The sequence below is a fragment of the Accipiter gentilis genome, chromosome 12 (genome assembly GCF_929443795.1).
Source record: "Accipiter gentilis chromosome 12, bAccGen1.1, whole genome shotgun sequence".
NCBI classification, from domain to species: Eukaryota; Metazoa; Chordata; class Aves; order Accipitriformes; family Accipitridae; genus Astur; species Astur gentilis.
Window position 1 is genome coordinate 3,988,879 of NC_064891.1, and position 16,912 is coordinate 4,005,790.

General features: G+C 36.2%; 1 protein-coding gene across 4 annotated transcripts in view; it reads left to right on the top strand.

The window, feature by feature from the left end:
* Nucleotides 1–16,912, top strand: part of CCSER1 (coiled-coil serine rich protein 1) — a 715,692-nt gene that overhangs the window by 449,590 nt on the left and 249,190 nt on the right. Inside the window, exon 10 of one of the 4 annotated variants that reach the window (XM_049815130.1) lies at nucleotides 3,283–3,501. The exons of the other annotated variants lie outside the window; for them this stretch is intronic. Coding sequence (XP_049671087.1) covers nucleotides 3,283–3,363 — 81 coding nt within the window. The 3' untranslated portion in view covers nucleotides 3,364–3,501. Of the gene's footprint in view, nucleotides 1–3,282; nucleotides 3,502–16,912 lie in introns of those variants that run through there. 4 annotated transcript variants of the gene reach the window in all.

Genomic DNA, 16,912 nt, shown 5'->3' on the forward strand with positions numbered 1-16,912 from the left:
TGTGAACAGGTTTTTGGACTGGTCCTTAACTCATTCTACATTTAATGAAAATTCTTCCCAGTTTAGTGGTCCTTACATTTTGTATTATGCTTCTAGACTCTCAGACAACAAACCTGTGTGGTATTGCTCCCAATCTGCTTACTGTTCGATTTGCATAGCTACAAGCAAAAATTACCTTTCCTTGGCGATCATCAGCATTGCATTTACAACAGTGCTGGGTGATACACAAGCAAGCACTGAGTCTAAACATCTGCACTACCATGCAATATTAAAATTAATAGGCATCCATACTAATACATTTGTCAGGGTATTTGTTTTGTAGCTTTCTGTACATTATCTTGGACGGCATGCCACCATTTCCCTTCTCAAAGCCTGGCCACCGCTTTCTGCAGAGCCTCTGTGTTTCACTAGGAGGGAGTGGAAGACGTGGAGGTGGATGCTGTAACTGTTCCCCTCCGCCTCCCTTCTAAGCTCCTCATCCTCCCTGGCAGCCAGCCAGCCAGCATGGTTTACGGATGCTGTGAGAGCCCGTCTTGCATTATGTCCTCTACTTCAGGAAGGCAGGGGAACAGAATACTAAAGTACTTGAACTTCTTGAACTTTCCACTTTAATCTAAATATATTCCTGCTCACCGTATTGCTTAGTTTGTTACAGTGTGACATGAGTTGCATTTTGCCACCTAAACCAGAAAATGCATCCTGCTTCTGCCTTCCCCGCCACCCCCCACCCGCCCCGTCTTGGGGACTGATGTCCACCTGCTATTGTATGTTACTATTAGATTATTTTTCTCAATTTATTTCTTATTTTCTCTCTGAGTTTGTTTTCTAATGTATACAGTGAAATAATGCAAACTTGAGCATAATATACCTTTCTCTAATGTAAAATTATTTGAAAAAAAATAAGTACCTTTAGAAATCAAGTAAACCATTAACCATTTCAGTCTTTGCTCTGCTTGTACTTCTGTGTACCTATTCATATCTGGATATCCGAGTTCTTGGCATGCTAATTCCTTTCCACAACTTCCTCTAGCAATCATTTTCTCTTCTTCTCATGCCCAATTTCCTTTTTTTTTAGTATACAATTTCAAAACACCGTTTCAAAATCTGTGTGTGTTTTAGGATATCCTACTTGCGTAAATTCTGTTCTAACTATTCATCTATTAATAGTGAAATATTATGGTGCAACTTTTTTGGTTTTAATGATTACCTCCTACCAACCCTTACCAAACATACTGCCTCACCATCAAACCCCTTTATTTGCTCTTTGAATTCCATTTAGCCATGAGGTCATGAACATGGATGAATTGTTACACCTAGTATTGCTCACTACAGGGTTAAACAGTTCAAGTCGCCAGTGCTGAACTTGCCAGAGGATGCCTGCTTGTCCTGAGGGTTTGGTGTCTGTGGCACTATATAAAAAGTGATAGAGGCTTTCACATAAACAAAGTTCAAAAGTAACTGGATTCTGGGACAAAAAACTGAGACTTGCGGTATGGAAGAGACAGGCTTCCACTAATAACTTTAATTCCATGGCTGATTATCAACAGGTATTATGCATTCTAATTTTGCCATCTTTAGGAATAAAGAACAGTAACATTTACATTCTGTAGTGCTGCTCAGTTAGTATGAATGATCTTCAGTTTTGATTTGTGGAATGCAAGTTGGCTGCTCGCTGCTTGTATAAATAAACTGTGTGCTGTTTAAATATTTGTAGTAATATGTGGCTTGATGATACAGTAGCTGAGTTTCCTCATAGACCAGAACTTAATATAACCCTGTAGTCTCTGTATCTTTAAAAAATATTGTTTTCCTATAATATACTCTGCAATAACAGTGCAATGTTTTTCTTGTCTAAGTTTTCCATCTTTCTACTTATTCTACCTTTCTCTGTCATAAAGTTCTTCTGTCTTTGTATCTGCAGTTATGCTGTTGCTATCTTGCTTTTAAAGTGCAATAAAATATTGACCAGACTTACTGTCACTAACCTTTGCTTAGATGTCTTGGGGTGGGGAGAGAGAAGGGGAAGAAGGAAAAGAGGGTGTTTAGTTATTACTACTTATTCATCCTAGAAGTTCTCTTTTGAAGGTAGTGCTTTTCCCACTTTTTCTACTTTAGCTCCATCACTGTCTTCTCATGAGAGCTCTCCAGAAGTTTGCTTTTTCACTTAAGCATATCCATCTAGACATTTTGTCTCATTTCTTTTTTTTTTTTTTACTTTAATTTCTGTACAGTACTTGTGAGTATGACTTACCAAAATGTTACTGCAGTAGTACATTTTCATCATGTTATAGTTACATTGTTTCTATCATAAACATGCTACCAGGCAGTCCATGACATCTTTAAGTATGAATTAAATGAGTGGTTAAGCCCAGAATTAATAACATGTTCTTACTACATCCATTCTGACCTGCTACGCTAAGGATAGAAAGAAATAGGACACTGACAAACAAGACCTTTCAATAGTTTTTATTTGATTGAAATTAAAAAGCCATCCTTGTCCCACTAGATTATACCTTGCTGAATTTGTTCATGCATTATGCTGAATACTAGCAGTGTCCTATTTGTAAAGCCAGAGAATGGTTTGGGAATATCATAGCAGCACTAAAATCTTTTAATTTTGTTGAAAAGAATGAACTGAGAATTTAGTAAAGTGCATTCTATGACAAGCAGAAATTCTCAAACATAGCAACGTTTCACAATAGGTTTTGAGTATATTTTCTTAAAAATGATGAAAACTTGGATTCACCTTGAAGAAAAGATCGACAAGCGAAATTCAGAAATAAGTCATGGATAACTACTGTATTATAAAGCAACGTGTATGGGTTTTGTCATATTAGTACATTTAGGATGAGTGCTTTTTAATGCAGAATGAGCTACTTACACAGTTTTATCATAACGTGGACATGTTTTCATGTTAATGTGCATGCTGCATGTAGATCCCCTCTATTAGCATAAACTAGCTCACTCTGGTGACCTTTTTCCTGTACAAACATGGCATCTGTTGTACATAACTGTTTTCTAACTAGAACTGTGTCGTGCACAAGCTGACAAGTCATATTTCTGTTTTTGTATGCATTGTCACTTAATTCCTTGTTATGTTGATCGTTAGCGTGAAAGAAGCTTTATTATTACATGGTGCCTGCATGACTGCGTACAGCAGAAATGATCATTTTTCATTTAACTTTGTGTTGCCATCAAACCATGCATCTCTAAGATTTCATTTCTTTTCTTTTTTTCTTTTCTTTATTTTTTTTTTTATTTTTTTTTTTTTTTTTTTTCAAGGCCCTGTGGAATTCTCCATGTTCTGAAGGCTTAGTTTACAAACCTATCAGCATCTCATTGGTTCCATCATTATTAAATTAAAAAACAACATCTGGACACTCTGCACTTACGGATTTAACTAAATACTGCTGTGTATGAAATGAGCTGCAAGTTACCATTACTGGCAAAATTCTACTACTTAACGTAATATTTGTATTATCAACAGTCAAACATCACTTTTTTGGCAGTAATATCTTCATTATTAAATATATCTCTAAATAAATTATTAGTAAGCTATCACAAAGTTATTATCTGAAATAAAACTCAACTATTCTTACCATTTTGTGCACTTAATCATCCATTGGTGATTCACTATAAGTAAGAAAATTCTTCAGTGATGCTTGTCTCTGAGATTGAAAAAAAATACGTCTTCAAGATCTGGAAGCCTAAGGAAACTATTAGTTTTCAAAACCTGTATTTTTTGTCTTCCAGTAGTAACATATTTGCACCGATTGTGAGTACACTGTCAGCAACTTTCAATATCTGGTCTATTTAATGAATGTTCTTAATGATATATGTAATTCTTATGTGTGATTCGAGAGACATTTCTACAGAGGATGTGGTGAGCTTTTACAGGGTCAGGATTTACCCAGCTTTATCCCAGGAAATAGGAGAGCTGATCCTAAAAACTTACACTCTGTTTTTTTAATCCATTAGAATCATAACTTTACTTTTATTTTCTGAGTGCCTCAGCTTGTAAGAGACATTGTTAAGACAGCACCGACACGTGAGCAAAGTGAATATTGTGTTTGCTGGACATGACTGTGCTACTTGAGTGGATGGCTGTTGTTGTCCAAAGTGGGGCGGGGAAGGTAATTCTTGGTTTACGGCTTTATTAAGCAAGGAATCAGAAGCAAACTGGAGAGCTCACCACAAACGCTGTCACCACTGTTAGTTGCTTCAGTGTTCTCCTACCCAGGATTGACTTCATTCACCTGAGGATGTACTCTACAGCCACCCTTACCAGGTAAGGTAAGAAGGTTCTTGTGCCAGCAGTATTCTTAAAACTTTCCTGCTAAAACCTTTTCTGACTAACAAGAGATGATACTTGAATCTTGTTACTATGCCATTTTGATCAGGCCTCGTAGAATAGAATAATAACAGTTATTCAGCTGGAGCACCTGTTTAGCACCTGTGGCTTTAATTGCAAACACAGGACATATTACTCTCATTTAAAAATAACATTTCAGCAGTTTTTCTTAAATGGATCTGAACTGAAAATAAAAGCAATCAGCTAAATATTCATGCAGGTCTTTAAAGTGAATGAACCTTTTTTACAGGTGATGTTGCATTATGTTGGCTGATTCTGTACCAGTGAACATGGTGTTATTGTTTATCTATCTTATATCATCTTCACTTTGGTTCGTAACACCCATCTTCAGCATCCTTTCTCACCCTTTCGGTCAGGCTTCCTGAAACTTCTTTGTGTGTATGATTGCATAGTTCTTACTGTATTTGTTGGAAGTATCTTGAAAAACCAATTAAGTAGCAAATACATAATTTAAAGAAACAACAGAAACGAGCATGTGCATATTATCCTTTTGAACTTCACCTTCCTTGTTGATCTTCGTCTGTTGCCATTCTTTCTTCTCTTCACTGGTACTAGAAAATCCTTTTTGTAGTCATTGATGAGCATAGAAATATCTACCTCTTGCTGTCTGTCATGCTTTCTTTTTCCATCACCATCTTTATTACAGTAATATTTTCCATCCTTGTAGGATACTGTTATCTGGAAGAGGATAGAGAGAACATTTTTGATTGTGATGCTTTGGCACAGAGATCTGTATTTTGCCTAAAGAAATACATATTGGGAATGGAGAGGGTTGTGAAAAAAACTGTGGAAGGCAGTGAAAGAAGAAAAATAAAAGTGGAAGAAAAAAATAGTTTTCAAGATTCTGATGAGACGAAAACTAGTTTCACTTCCTAAATGAACAAGCTTTTTACCTGTTCCTCTTAAGTCTGTGAAAGAATACTTAAAATACTCAAACAGCTAATGTAGTTCTAAACCTGTTGCCTGATAGAGGTGTTGCTAGCAGGTGTCGTTTTAGTGTAAAACTGAACATGGCTCTTTGACTTTGGGGGTAAAGAGCGTAAGAGTTGGGATTTTAACTTTCCCATGAAATTACCCATCATTTCCAATACCTTTTTTTTTTTTTTTTTTTTGTTAACTTTCATTTTTCTGTAACTTTATGAAACAGTATGAACGAATAAGAAATTATTCAGTTTTTGCTCACATAGCATTCGAATGGTCTGGAAAAAAATCATGATTGACAAGTACTATTCAGACTTCAAGGAGACACTATCAGTGTGGGCAAAGCCCACACATTATATGCATAGGCAAGAACTTAATGTTAGTTTAATTAAAGTCTTAACAGTCTGATAAAAGATTTTCTTTTTTTTTTTTTTTTTTTATTATCCCAGTTACAGTGATACTAGCACATCTAGTTCGAACAGACAAAAATTAAATGTACATTTAATTGCAGCATGTACTTAAATGTACATTTAAGTTCCTGGTACCTACCTCTTTCTTTGATGTATTGCTCACTCTTGCAAAGCCTCTTGGGATCTGAAGGTCAGTGGCTTAAGGTCAGTCATGGGAGTGGTAGTATTACAGTAAATCCGGTATCATAACTCCTTGGCAGGAGTCCGATGTTAATGTTGACGATTTCTTTCTCTTCATTTTAGAATTCAGTTGGGATCTCTGATATGTTTGCTAGCCTGTTGTACACGTTGCTCTTTATCATTGGTTTCAAGTTCATATGTCATCTCTGTTATCCTTACAACTGATTTTACCATGCTCCAAAGGTTTCTTTCCTTTGATGGTAACTGGCCATTGCTGAGTATTTTATAGTCCTGGGACCTCTGGTGTCGTCCAGTGCCTCTAATTATTTGGATTGCTCGTTATTGGAAGATCATTCTTCACAGATTAAGTGCTGGTTACCAGTATCTGTAACATATAGCTGACAAAGCCCCCCCTTCTCCCCGCTCCCACCTGCTACCGAAACCTTGCCATGTAAGCCCAATACAAGGTGTTATGCCACACAGCTGTAAAAAGCTGAACAACACCTAGTGCAAAAAAAGGTAATAGTAACCTGGTCATTAGATAACCACTCTTTAGAGCTAAAGTGAATGTCCAGGCAGGCCAGACAAAAACAAATCTTGATGCCTACATTGTTAGCTTGATCCAAAGCCTCTGTCTTGTTGGCAACACTGTGTTAGCTGGGATACGATGGTAAAACAGTATTGGCAAAATACTTTGTCCTCATTCTGAGCATTGACATTTAAAAAGTGCAGAGGTTTGTTATTTTAACTAGCACTTATTGTTCTTTCTCCATTTGATGCTTTGCAAGTGGTACCAGATAGCCTGAGTTTGCTTCCTGTGCTTTCCTCCAGGGATTTCTGAATGTGTGAGTGCAATGCTGTTTGATACAGCATAGGAGGCAAAAAAGTAGAAATTGAGTCACTGGATTTAAAATTAATGAAGGTGCAAAAATGTTACAGCTAGAGCAAATATTTTGCGGTAAACGTTGAGAGCTTGAGAAGGAACAATAGTAATTTTAAGAGTTATAAGCAGTCAGAGAGGCAGACAAGTCTCAAAAAGCCTGGTGTGGGATAGAGAGGCAGAAATGTTACATACTGCTTGAACTGAAGGGAGAATTTTATTTTTTTTTTGTCAGTGCTTTTTTTTTAATTAATCTTCTGAAGCAATTTCAATATGAAAACATGCAGAACGGTGTGAATACTGGTATGTAAATTGTTCTGCTGTACCTCAATATGCGTTTGGGCCAATAAAGAATTCCTATAGCTTACAACGTTTACAACAGGTCTCTAAAATAATTTGAAACATAATCATTGAGGCTGTTTGTGGGCATAGGTACTGTGTGCATGGTGAAAGGGCTGGAAATTTTGTTGTTCTTAAATAGTTAGGAGATCAGTGGCTTATCTTCTGGAGATGAATTTACCTAGTGTTAACCAGTGTTTTTTAGATATATGTACACTATTTGGTAATTTAGATTATAGCTTAAACTGCTCAGTATGCTTTGGTCTTTTATATCAGTGTTAAAACTGAAAGAGCTTAGGAGGATAAAGTTAGCATATAATATAGGATCTATGTTATACCAATAACAGAAACAGAAAATGCCATTTCTATCCCTGACCTATTACTAGTACTTTCTCAATAGAAGTGCAGTGAGAACTATGTCCAGACTGTGTACTCTGCCTTCATTTCAATACAGTGCTCTTTTAGTATTCATTTATTCATTCCCAGTAATGGAAGTTTCTACTTCTTAAGAGTCAACAGAATATTAACATTAACGATAAAACAGCAAGAAGGAGCATGAAGGGAAAGGATTATAAATGAAATTTGGGGAATAGCAATAGGTTTCTTTTGTAGGGTACAAAAAGGCATTAAATTGAAAACAGAATCTACTGGATACTAGCAATTGAAGTAAAAAAGTTCTGTTTGGTTACTAGCAAATGCACTGCAAAAAAACGTGCAAAGATATATTTTTGTGTGTGCATGTATTAAATCACGTTGCAGTTGAAAGCACATGAATTAGATACCGTATTACAACTTTATATTCAGTACCAGCTTCATTATTTTCAGGGAGTTTTTTAGTCATCTTGGAAACATCCAGGAAAAACTTGGTGCTGCTGTTCATGTTAACTATCATGATGAAATTAAGTGTTAGCTTTGTATTTCATACTAAAATAGGGGGCCTTGGTCTATATTATGTAATGGTGCATACAAACTATCAAATATTTGGAGAGAAATGCCAACACCTTCCGTGACATAATATTATGTTTTAAGCAAAGAATGAGGAAAGCACAACTTCCTAAGAGGAATAGATGATATAGGCAGTAGGATCTTCATACCTTAAATATATGAAACAATTTTAAGTGCACACATCAGAGACATGAGCTTCCCAGTGTGCAAGTATTAAAAAGTGTCCATGTGCGTCTGTGTACATCTATATTTCATCTTCCAGTCTGTTAAATTAATGAGAAGAGATTAATGCAGAGACAAATCTACTAAAGGAGTCCTGTCAGGTTATGAATAAGTTCTGCAAAGAGAACCCCTAAGAAATTGCCAAGTTTCATGTATTACAGAAATAAAGACAACATGAAGACAGACAAGCTTTGCTGGTTAGAGTGGAAGTTTGCAAAGGATCAGTTCAATGGTCCTATCTGGCTCCAGTGGTCAGCTTTTAAGATTCTGCATGTTTTGCAAACATCCAGGTACCCTGAAAAAAATCAAGTAATCGCAGAACATGAACATCAATAAAAATCCTGAGACTAAGGATGAACAGTTGGCTTTTCAGACATTATCATGTATCTACTCATACTCCTGCTGTCACAAGTTTTTTTGAAGGCTTTTGGAACTGTCTCCTGACACTAGAAGGTGCTTACTAGAGAAACACTAGCTAACAGGTTAGTTGCCTACCAAAACCTGTTTCATATATAGGTGTAGCAAAATAAATCCAGGAATTTTCAGTCACTGTGGTAACTGGATGGAAGTGAGCTCATTTTTTCTATGTGAGAAGCTCTCTGAATTGCAAAACTAAGTATAAGATGAGCTGAAGCCACAGATAATGTTATTTATGGGACTCTTTGGAAATTATGAGAGCATCCCAGTGAACTCAAGGCAGGGCCATTTGTTCTTTCCTCGTTTTTAAATTGGGATCTGGAACTGAGAGGCTGACTGTTCTCCGGGAGGTGCTCCAGTGCGGGCTCTCTGTGGGCAGCAGTTGCTTCAGGGCATATCCACCTCCTCTAGCACAGTGCTCTCCACAGGCTGCAGTGTGGATGTCTTCTCCAGCGCCTGGAGTACCTCCTGTCCCTTCTTCTTCACTGACCTTGATGTTCTTAGGGGTTTTTTCTCACCCTTTTTTCCTTCACTCCTCTGGTCCCTGGTATTTTGCCCTTTCTTGAGTATGTTTTCACAGAGGTGCCACCAGCTTTACTGATGCTCACTGTGGCATTTGTGGACCCACCATTGCAGAGCTGGCTGGAAGCATCTGTGTGTGGCCCGGGGCAGCCCCTGATCTCTTCTCACAGAGTCCACCTTGCAGCCCTCCTGCTGCCAACACCTGGCCACATAAACCCGTTGCAAAAGCCAACAAAAGCAAAGCATAACTCCAAAGTTGACCTGAATGGGGTGAACATTAATAATCTTATAACTGTTTTTCACATTAGTAAAACGCTTCCCTGGACTTACAGATCTGTTAATATGTGAGGGATGAGTATTATAAAATGGTTGATTAGATGTGTGAATTTAGGTACTTAGCAAATTCAGAAACAAATGAAACTTAGCATAACTTCTGTTCCAAAAATACCTGGATACACTGAGATTGGTGGTGTTGGTGACAGCTACGGTGAATTCATCCTTGCAATGGGAGACAGTGTTGACAGAACTACCATTGGTGCCTCAGGCCAGGAGACCTTTTTTTGCTACGGGAGCTGGGCATTGCATTGAGTGTGTCAGGTAGATGGTCCAAGCCTCAGAAAGAAAAGTTTTATAAATAACTTTGCTCCTATTTATTTACATTCTCAGAACAATTGGATTTCAGGAATTATAAAAAAATAGGAGTTTTGCTTGCAAGCTGGCCTGAAAAATGAAAAAATTGATTGGGATACTGTGTTAAATTGCATTCGTACTAGAATTCTTTTTTGGTAGTATGGAATTAAGAACAAGTGTTTAGATTAGAGGTCATTTGGGTGTAGGTGGGACTACATTCAATTTATTTGGGACAAGATGATCTTTGATGTCAGTGGAAAGGCCTAATTTAAAAAGCTCAATGATCTTTCCTGATTTTGGCCAGTAGTAGAGAAAGAAAAAAGAAAAAACAAGTGTAAAGGGATGTTACCAGTAAACTGCCTAGATTACCAAATGAGATTAGGGATTTTTATCAACCTGAAGACTCATAATTGCTGATAGACCTATTTTTTATAAGTTTATTTCCCTTGTGATTCTCTATCCTGACAACATCTTTAAAGGCATATGTTCTGGTTTGGTTTAGTTTGATTATTCTTCTTTATGATACTTGTTTAATTAATGTGCTTCACATCTTCTATAGTGGTGATAAAACCAGTGTCCAATGTTCATGATTTTTTAATAGGTGTTTTTCAGTAGCTCACTGTCACTATAGTTCTGTCTTTATTGAACATGTTTATGCTGAGAAGCAGATTAAGTGGATATTATGTACATGGGGCATATATTGCCAAAAGGTGCCAAATGCTTGAATTCAGGAGCTTTTTATACTCCTTTAAACAGAAAGGGAAGAAATTAGTTGGCTGACTCCATTCCTAAACTCCAGTTTTTTCTGTCTTCCTTTTTCAAATCTCTTGTTGCCATGTCTGCAAATTTCTCTTGCTGTTGGGAATATTTGCAAACTCTGTTAGTAGTGGGCTTTTGTTCTGGCTCATTATTTTCCCCTGCTGTTGCTCCTTTGCTCATTTCCTTTTATCTTGCTGTATTGTTTTTATTCTCTCTCCACATTACAGTCCCATTTGGCTCATCCTCTCTTTTCTTTCTTTTCTATAAAACATCATTTTTATCACCCATAAAGCATGCTTCTAAAACTTCAACAATAACAGAAACCAGGAAGTCACACTTTTTCTTTTAACTTCTGTTTTTTCCTCAATCTTTCTTATTTTTAGGCAGAAGGGAAGAGAAAAAAGACATCTAAGACAAAGTACCCATACAGAATAATTCTCAGGGCCTAGGAAGTTATATTTTTCCTATAGTTCCAAATGCTAGCTGCTATGTTTAAAATCTGTGAGAAGAAAATAATGCCATTTTCAATTCTGTGGATGTTAAGGTAATTTTATATATCTTTTTAAATGTCTACAAAATCATATAAGTTTATTCCATTTTGTATCAAGTAAGAAATTCCTGTAAAACTTGTTTACCCACCCTTTGGTTTTCTTGAACTATTTCTAACAGATTCTGGTTGGCAAATATCAAGAAAGCTTTACTGTGTGCTGTCAACTTGGACTGCATAGAGAACAGCTATTTTCAGCTGACCATGCAGATGTACAATTTAATTAAAATACTTTTAAATTCTTTTGAGCAACTACAGAAAACTTTTTAGACTGCTAGAAGGCTTACTTTGCATTAATGCTTTGCAGTACCTTATATTCCGTAATGTAATGAATTTTTAGTAGGTCATGCCACTGTTCCAGCTAAGCACAGAATGCTTTCTGTATGTTTATCATGTCACACATTCATGCAAGATCCTAGCACAGTAAATTGGAGGGTGCGAAGAGAGCACTGACATCATATATTCCTCTTTTATACTGCTAGTCTGTATACTTGAGTACAGATCTCATAGTCCTTGTTGCACACAAATACCCATAAAATTCTTAAAGCTGACCTCTAAAACTCTAGGTGAGTTACTGTTAGTAAAGACTGAAGAATTTAACATTTTGACAATATTGGGCAGCTTTCCTTTTACCAAAGACACTCATTTCAGCTTTGTTTCTATCCTGCATTGTTCCAGCTGTTGCTTCCCCTTGCCCCTTGGTTTTAAGTAACGAATCTAATGTGCTGCTTTACTTCTGATAAATTTAGTCTATGATTAGTACCAGTATTTCTGCATAAGCATAAAAAACATGTTCAAAGACTTGAGGCCATGTGCTCATAAAATACTCATCTTGTTCTTGTATTAATTTGAGTAGACTATTGCAGGACCAAATAAAAATCTTATTAAATACACCTGGGAAAGCATACCCATTGAGGATTTTGCATAGCAAGATTTCAGTTCCTTTTCACGGGAGGCCTTTCAAAGGCCAGGTTAAAGAAATCAGTGAACTATCCTGTTGTCTAGGGAATTCTTGTCCAGGGGAAACATGCTGCTGCTTCAGATTTTCTTAGCCATCAGTCTAAGAGAAACTTCTACAGAAGTATTTATGGTGTACAACTCAATACCTACAGCCAGGGGAAGCTCTGTTTTTATTGAAGAACAAGGAAGTATGGACATCCTGACTCAATTTCCATGTTCAATTTGGGATGCCAGAACATTATATTGAACTATGCAGAGGCATTAGGGTGAGTCACTCAAAATCTCTTCTGCACATTTTTTTAGTAGTTAGGTTTTCTTTTGCACAAAGTAAATTTTAGGTTTCTTCCTTTTTGCTAAACACATAGCTAAAACTCATTAAAACAACAACAGTAATGTGACGTTATTCTGTAACCCCTAGTTGCATAAATTTGTTCCACTATATATATGTGTGTGTGTGTGTGTGTGTGTGTGTGTAAGAGATGATGTTTCAAATAACTACTGGGGAAACCTCCCACAGTATATGACAATTATTCACTCTTACACCTCTCCCAAGACTGAAATCTAGGTCAGTTCTCACAGGTTAACAAATACATTATTTCTGAAAAAGGCCTGCTGCCTACCTGAAACTATTTTCTTTTAAAAGGGTCAAGAGGGGGAAGGCACTGGGGAGGAGAGCAGGGATGAGGACTGTGCAATATATTTAATTAAATGCTCGTTTTTTTCCTATTTTTATTCTATCTTTCTTTGAAATGTTCTCTGGAAACTTCTAGTGCTTTCACTTCCTATTCCTGTAAGCTTGCCTCATTGACCCATTACAATTCTCTAATTCCCTAATCTCTGTTCCTTCCTTTATTTGCTTTCTTTTGCTTTCTTTTCGTCGTTGTTGTTCTTCTTCTTTTTCTTTATTTCCCAGACTTTTTCTTTGTCAGCACTTTGTTTTCCATGCTACTTCTGTGCTCATTTGTGAACAGTCATCTTCCCCATCTGCAGTTTTCATTCTTGCTTGAAATCTTTCCTTGAAATGTATCTTATTATCTTTTTAGTCATATTGATAGTGCAGAACCAGTAACTTGAAGTGCAAGTTTATATGAAGGTACTGGTGAAGTCAAGATGGAAAACTTTTGGGTATAGAATAAAATCTCCAATTGGAAAAAAGTTACTGCTTAATTTTAACTAACATGTTTTATCTTACTCAACATCTATATCAGTTACTGCAAAATAGGTTTATGCCCATGTTAAGAAAATAAGTTAAATCAAGGATTGTCACAAAATCCTTAGCTGTTTTATCTTTTTTTATTGTCTCGAAAGTGTATTCTCCAGGCTCTTGATTATTGTGGAGTCACGGCATCAGCTGCAGATTTCCTGAATGCATATTGAATTAGCACATTAGCAAGTAAGCTTCCACTTGTGCATGGCCACTTCAGAAATAATAATGATGATATTTAAATATGCTGACACTTTCTCCTACTGTTTGCTAGCATTTTTACCTGCTTTGTCTTTAGAAACCAGCAGCTGACTACATAGTCAACATCTGTGGCAAGTTTTGGCGATATTTGGCAACTAGAGGATCCACATGACAGACTCTGCACTTGTAACCTTTACAATGGAGGTTTCTGGAGGCAATGTTTTAAATCAGTGTTGCTTTGGTCCTCACACTATGGGGAGAGGCTCTGCCAGTTAGCCCCATTTTTGATAACTGCATAGCTGTCATAGAATTGCAGTGATCCTAGGAATTGCAGCAGGTCTTTGCCTACTTATAATACCTTCATTTCCATTAATATCTATTATTTTGCATAACTTTAGTCACAATTAAAATAACCAAGAAAATCCACGTATAAAGTTTCGTTTAAAAGGATGCTTTAAAATTACTCTGCAGAGCTCCCTAGGAATGTGACAAGTTTGGGGAGAGAAGATATTTAATCCACAGGGCAGTTCAGATTCTCATCCTTAGATGCAAACTATTTCCTGGATTTGTTAGAAAAAAACACGAGAGCACCAGAATCTGTCTCTAGTGTACTTTATTTAATCACCAATTAGTTAATTGTTATTTTTCCATGTAAAAATGGTATATAGGCACTATAAATATCATAATATACAAAAGCTACCTACCCATTGTAACTGCTTTGAATTCAATGCAACCTTTCCAAAATAATTGATTAGATGATACATGATTATAAGAAGCAATATGCAGATGTTGGATAGCTATGCTGACACCCTCTTAATTTCAAAGGAAGCTACTTTTGCTGAGGTAGGAATTGGCCAGTAACAACTCGAACTTTTGCAGGTTGACTGATAGCCATGCTTTAAACCTTTTCTTGTTATCTAAATTATCTGTGATGCCTTTAGTCATGCAATGTTGGCAAACCAATTTGTGATTGTACATGATTATACTACCTACGAGAGGATTACAATTTCATCACTAGCTATAAATGGAAACAAAACCCAAACCACAGCATACAATGTCAAAGGATCTCTAAGGCCAATATAAAATTAATGTAAAATAGTCAAAGTGCTTTTGTTTCCATATGTTTTAATAACATTACCTTTTCAAAAGGGTTAAGTTACTTGCTGCAACAAACACTAACTTCGGTAACTCAACATCTTACTGTAGTTTTCTTGTTTCAGGAAAACAATTAGTTTGAGCAGTGTAATATACTTCCACCAGTGGGCTCTAAGGTTGCGCTAAATGCATATTTAAGATCCGGGGCCTTTTTTTACCAAAACTTAAAGCACCATCTTGAACAGTATCTTCAAAAATAATTAAACTGTTTGTTAAAACCAATCAGCACTGACATTTGTTGGTGAACAGGGTCAGATCAGTACACTGATCCTTATCTTCACTGAAGATTTTGCAGACACATGGAACTTATGAGGAGACACCTTAATATGCCAAATTTTATAACACACAGGTCCAAATACAGAGAAGTACTTAAGTACCAGCTGCAATCAACATCCTCCAAAATCCTAAATATAGTTTGTGGATTTGGATCAATGTAACTGTTGGAATTTTAAATATCTTTGTAGTGTAAATGACCCAGGCACAACTTTTTATGCAAATATGAGGAGCTGGTAGGTTTTGTAGAAGAAATAATAATTAAAGTTTTGTGGGGGTTTTGGCATTTTTTTTTTTTTTTCATAGAGCTCTTTCATTAGTGCATCTCCTTTTTTCCGTCACTGTATTCTCAATTAGCATAATGGGGGTTTTCCAGTGTGAACCTTTTTTACGTGAAATGTGCCAAAAACTTTATCTTGTACTAATGAGTATTAATCGCTGTGTCACTTTGTATGAATGCATGGAATTGTTATGTCCTAGAAGTAAGGACTTTCCACTGTATTTGCCTCGAAGAGGTTTCACCATTGCTAGAATAGAAATCTGCGTTGCCTTTAAAAGGTGCAGATAGGCTGCTGTGAAGGGTGTCAGAGATGGGATCTATCCATTTTTTATTTTTATTTTTTATAATGGGATCTGAAATTGAATATGTTGTTCATTTATTTGTGTGGCATAAATAGAATAGTATGACATTTTTTGTACGGTTCATGTGAACCATTATCAAGATTGAAGTAAAAGCTATTTACAAATTGTGAGAACAAGGGGGGGCAGCAATCGCTTGTTGTTTCCTTGGTTTAGCTCTCCAAATTCAAAAATTATTTAAAAGTTATGCCTTGCTCCCCTTCCATGGAATTTGAAGGCTGCATTCTCTATCAAAAATAAATGGGATGAGGTAGATGGGTAGTATTTATTTTTATTGTTATTGTTATTCCTTGCGCTGTGCCTGGAGAGAGCAGGGGACTGCTCATTCAGAATTTAGAAAAACTTACTATCTTTGCAAAATGAATCTGAATTTTTCTACCTCCAAAGTGCTTGACAAAAACATTAGAATTTTATGTATAGTACTGTATATATACATAAAGTACAATGTGATGCTGTTTTATCAGAAAGCAGTTTTCTGCCACTATTTAGCTTTGCATGGCCTTTGTAGTTTATTTAATTAGGTTCTGATCACATCCAGGTTTGTAATGAAGCTGTACATTACGTAGAAGGCCACAGTGTGCGTATTCAGGCATTTATCACTTCTGACGCAGAGAGAAGTAAATATTCTGTCACCTTTTCCAGTTGTCTTCTGGTTTAGCATGCTGAACTCTGGGATCCTGATCTGTGCAAATCAGTAGCGCTCCACCAGGGTGCTCTGGTCCCTCATAAGCAACATGTATTGCAGTGTCTTTTGCACGGGCGTGATCTGTTCTTTTGGATATTTTCTTTTACTATGAAAGTTTCTGAAATTATACTGAAGTATGTAGTTCCCTTTGTTTAAAAAAAAAAAATTAAAAAACCCCCAACAATTTGTGCTGACTTCATTTAGTCTGTTACTTGAGCAAGTGTGATTCGCAGTTAATCTCCACTTGCATATGCTATTACAAACACTAATTAATCCTATTTGCAAAGACAAATTATGATTAATGCATATCCTTAAAATTTACACCTAATTACACAGAATATAATCTCTAAATTTATATAAATAGAAGTTACAATTTTGAACATTGTAGATAATAAGCAATTTTCTGAACTTACATTTGCATGTGCTAATTAAGGACTGCTTCATTGTATTAACATTTGCAAACACGTTTTGTTCTCATTACTCAACTTAGTGCTCTGTGAACAAAGGAAAATAACATGCCATTTTTGGCACAGGTCCAAAATATACATCTTAAACCTGATTTTGAATCTAGATTCATCTTTTGATGATTTGAACTAGTTAGTGGTACTTTATTTAACAGTTCCTATTGATTTAATTAAATTTACGTGCACA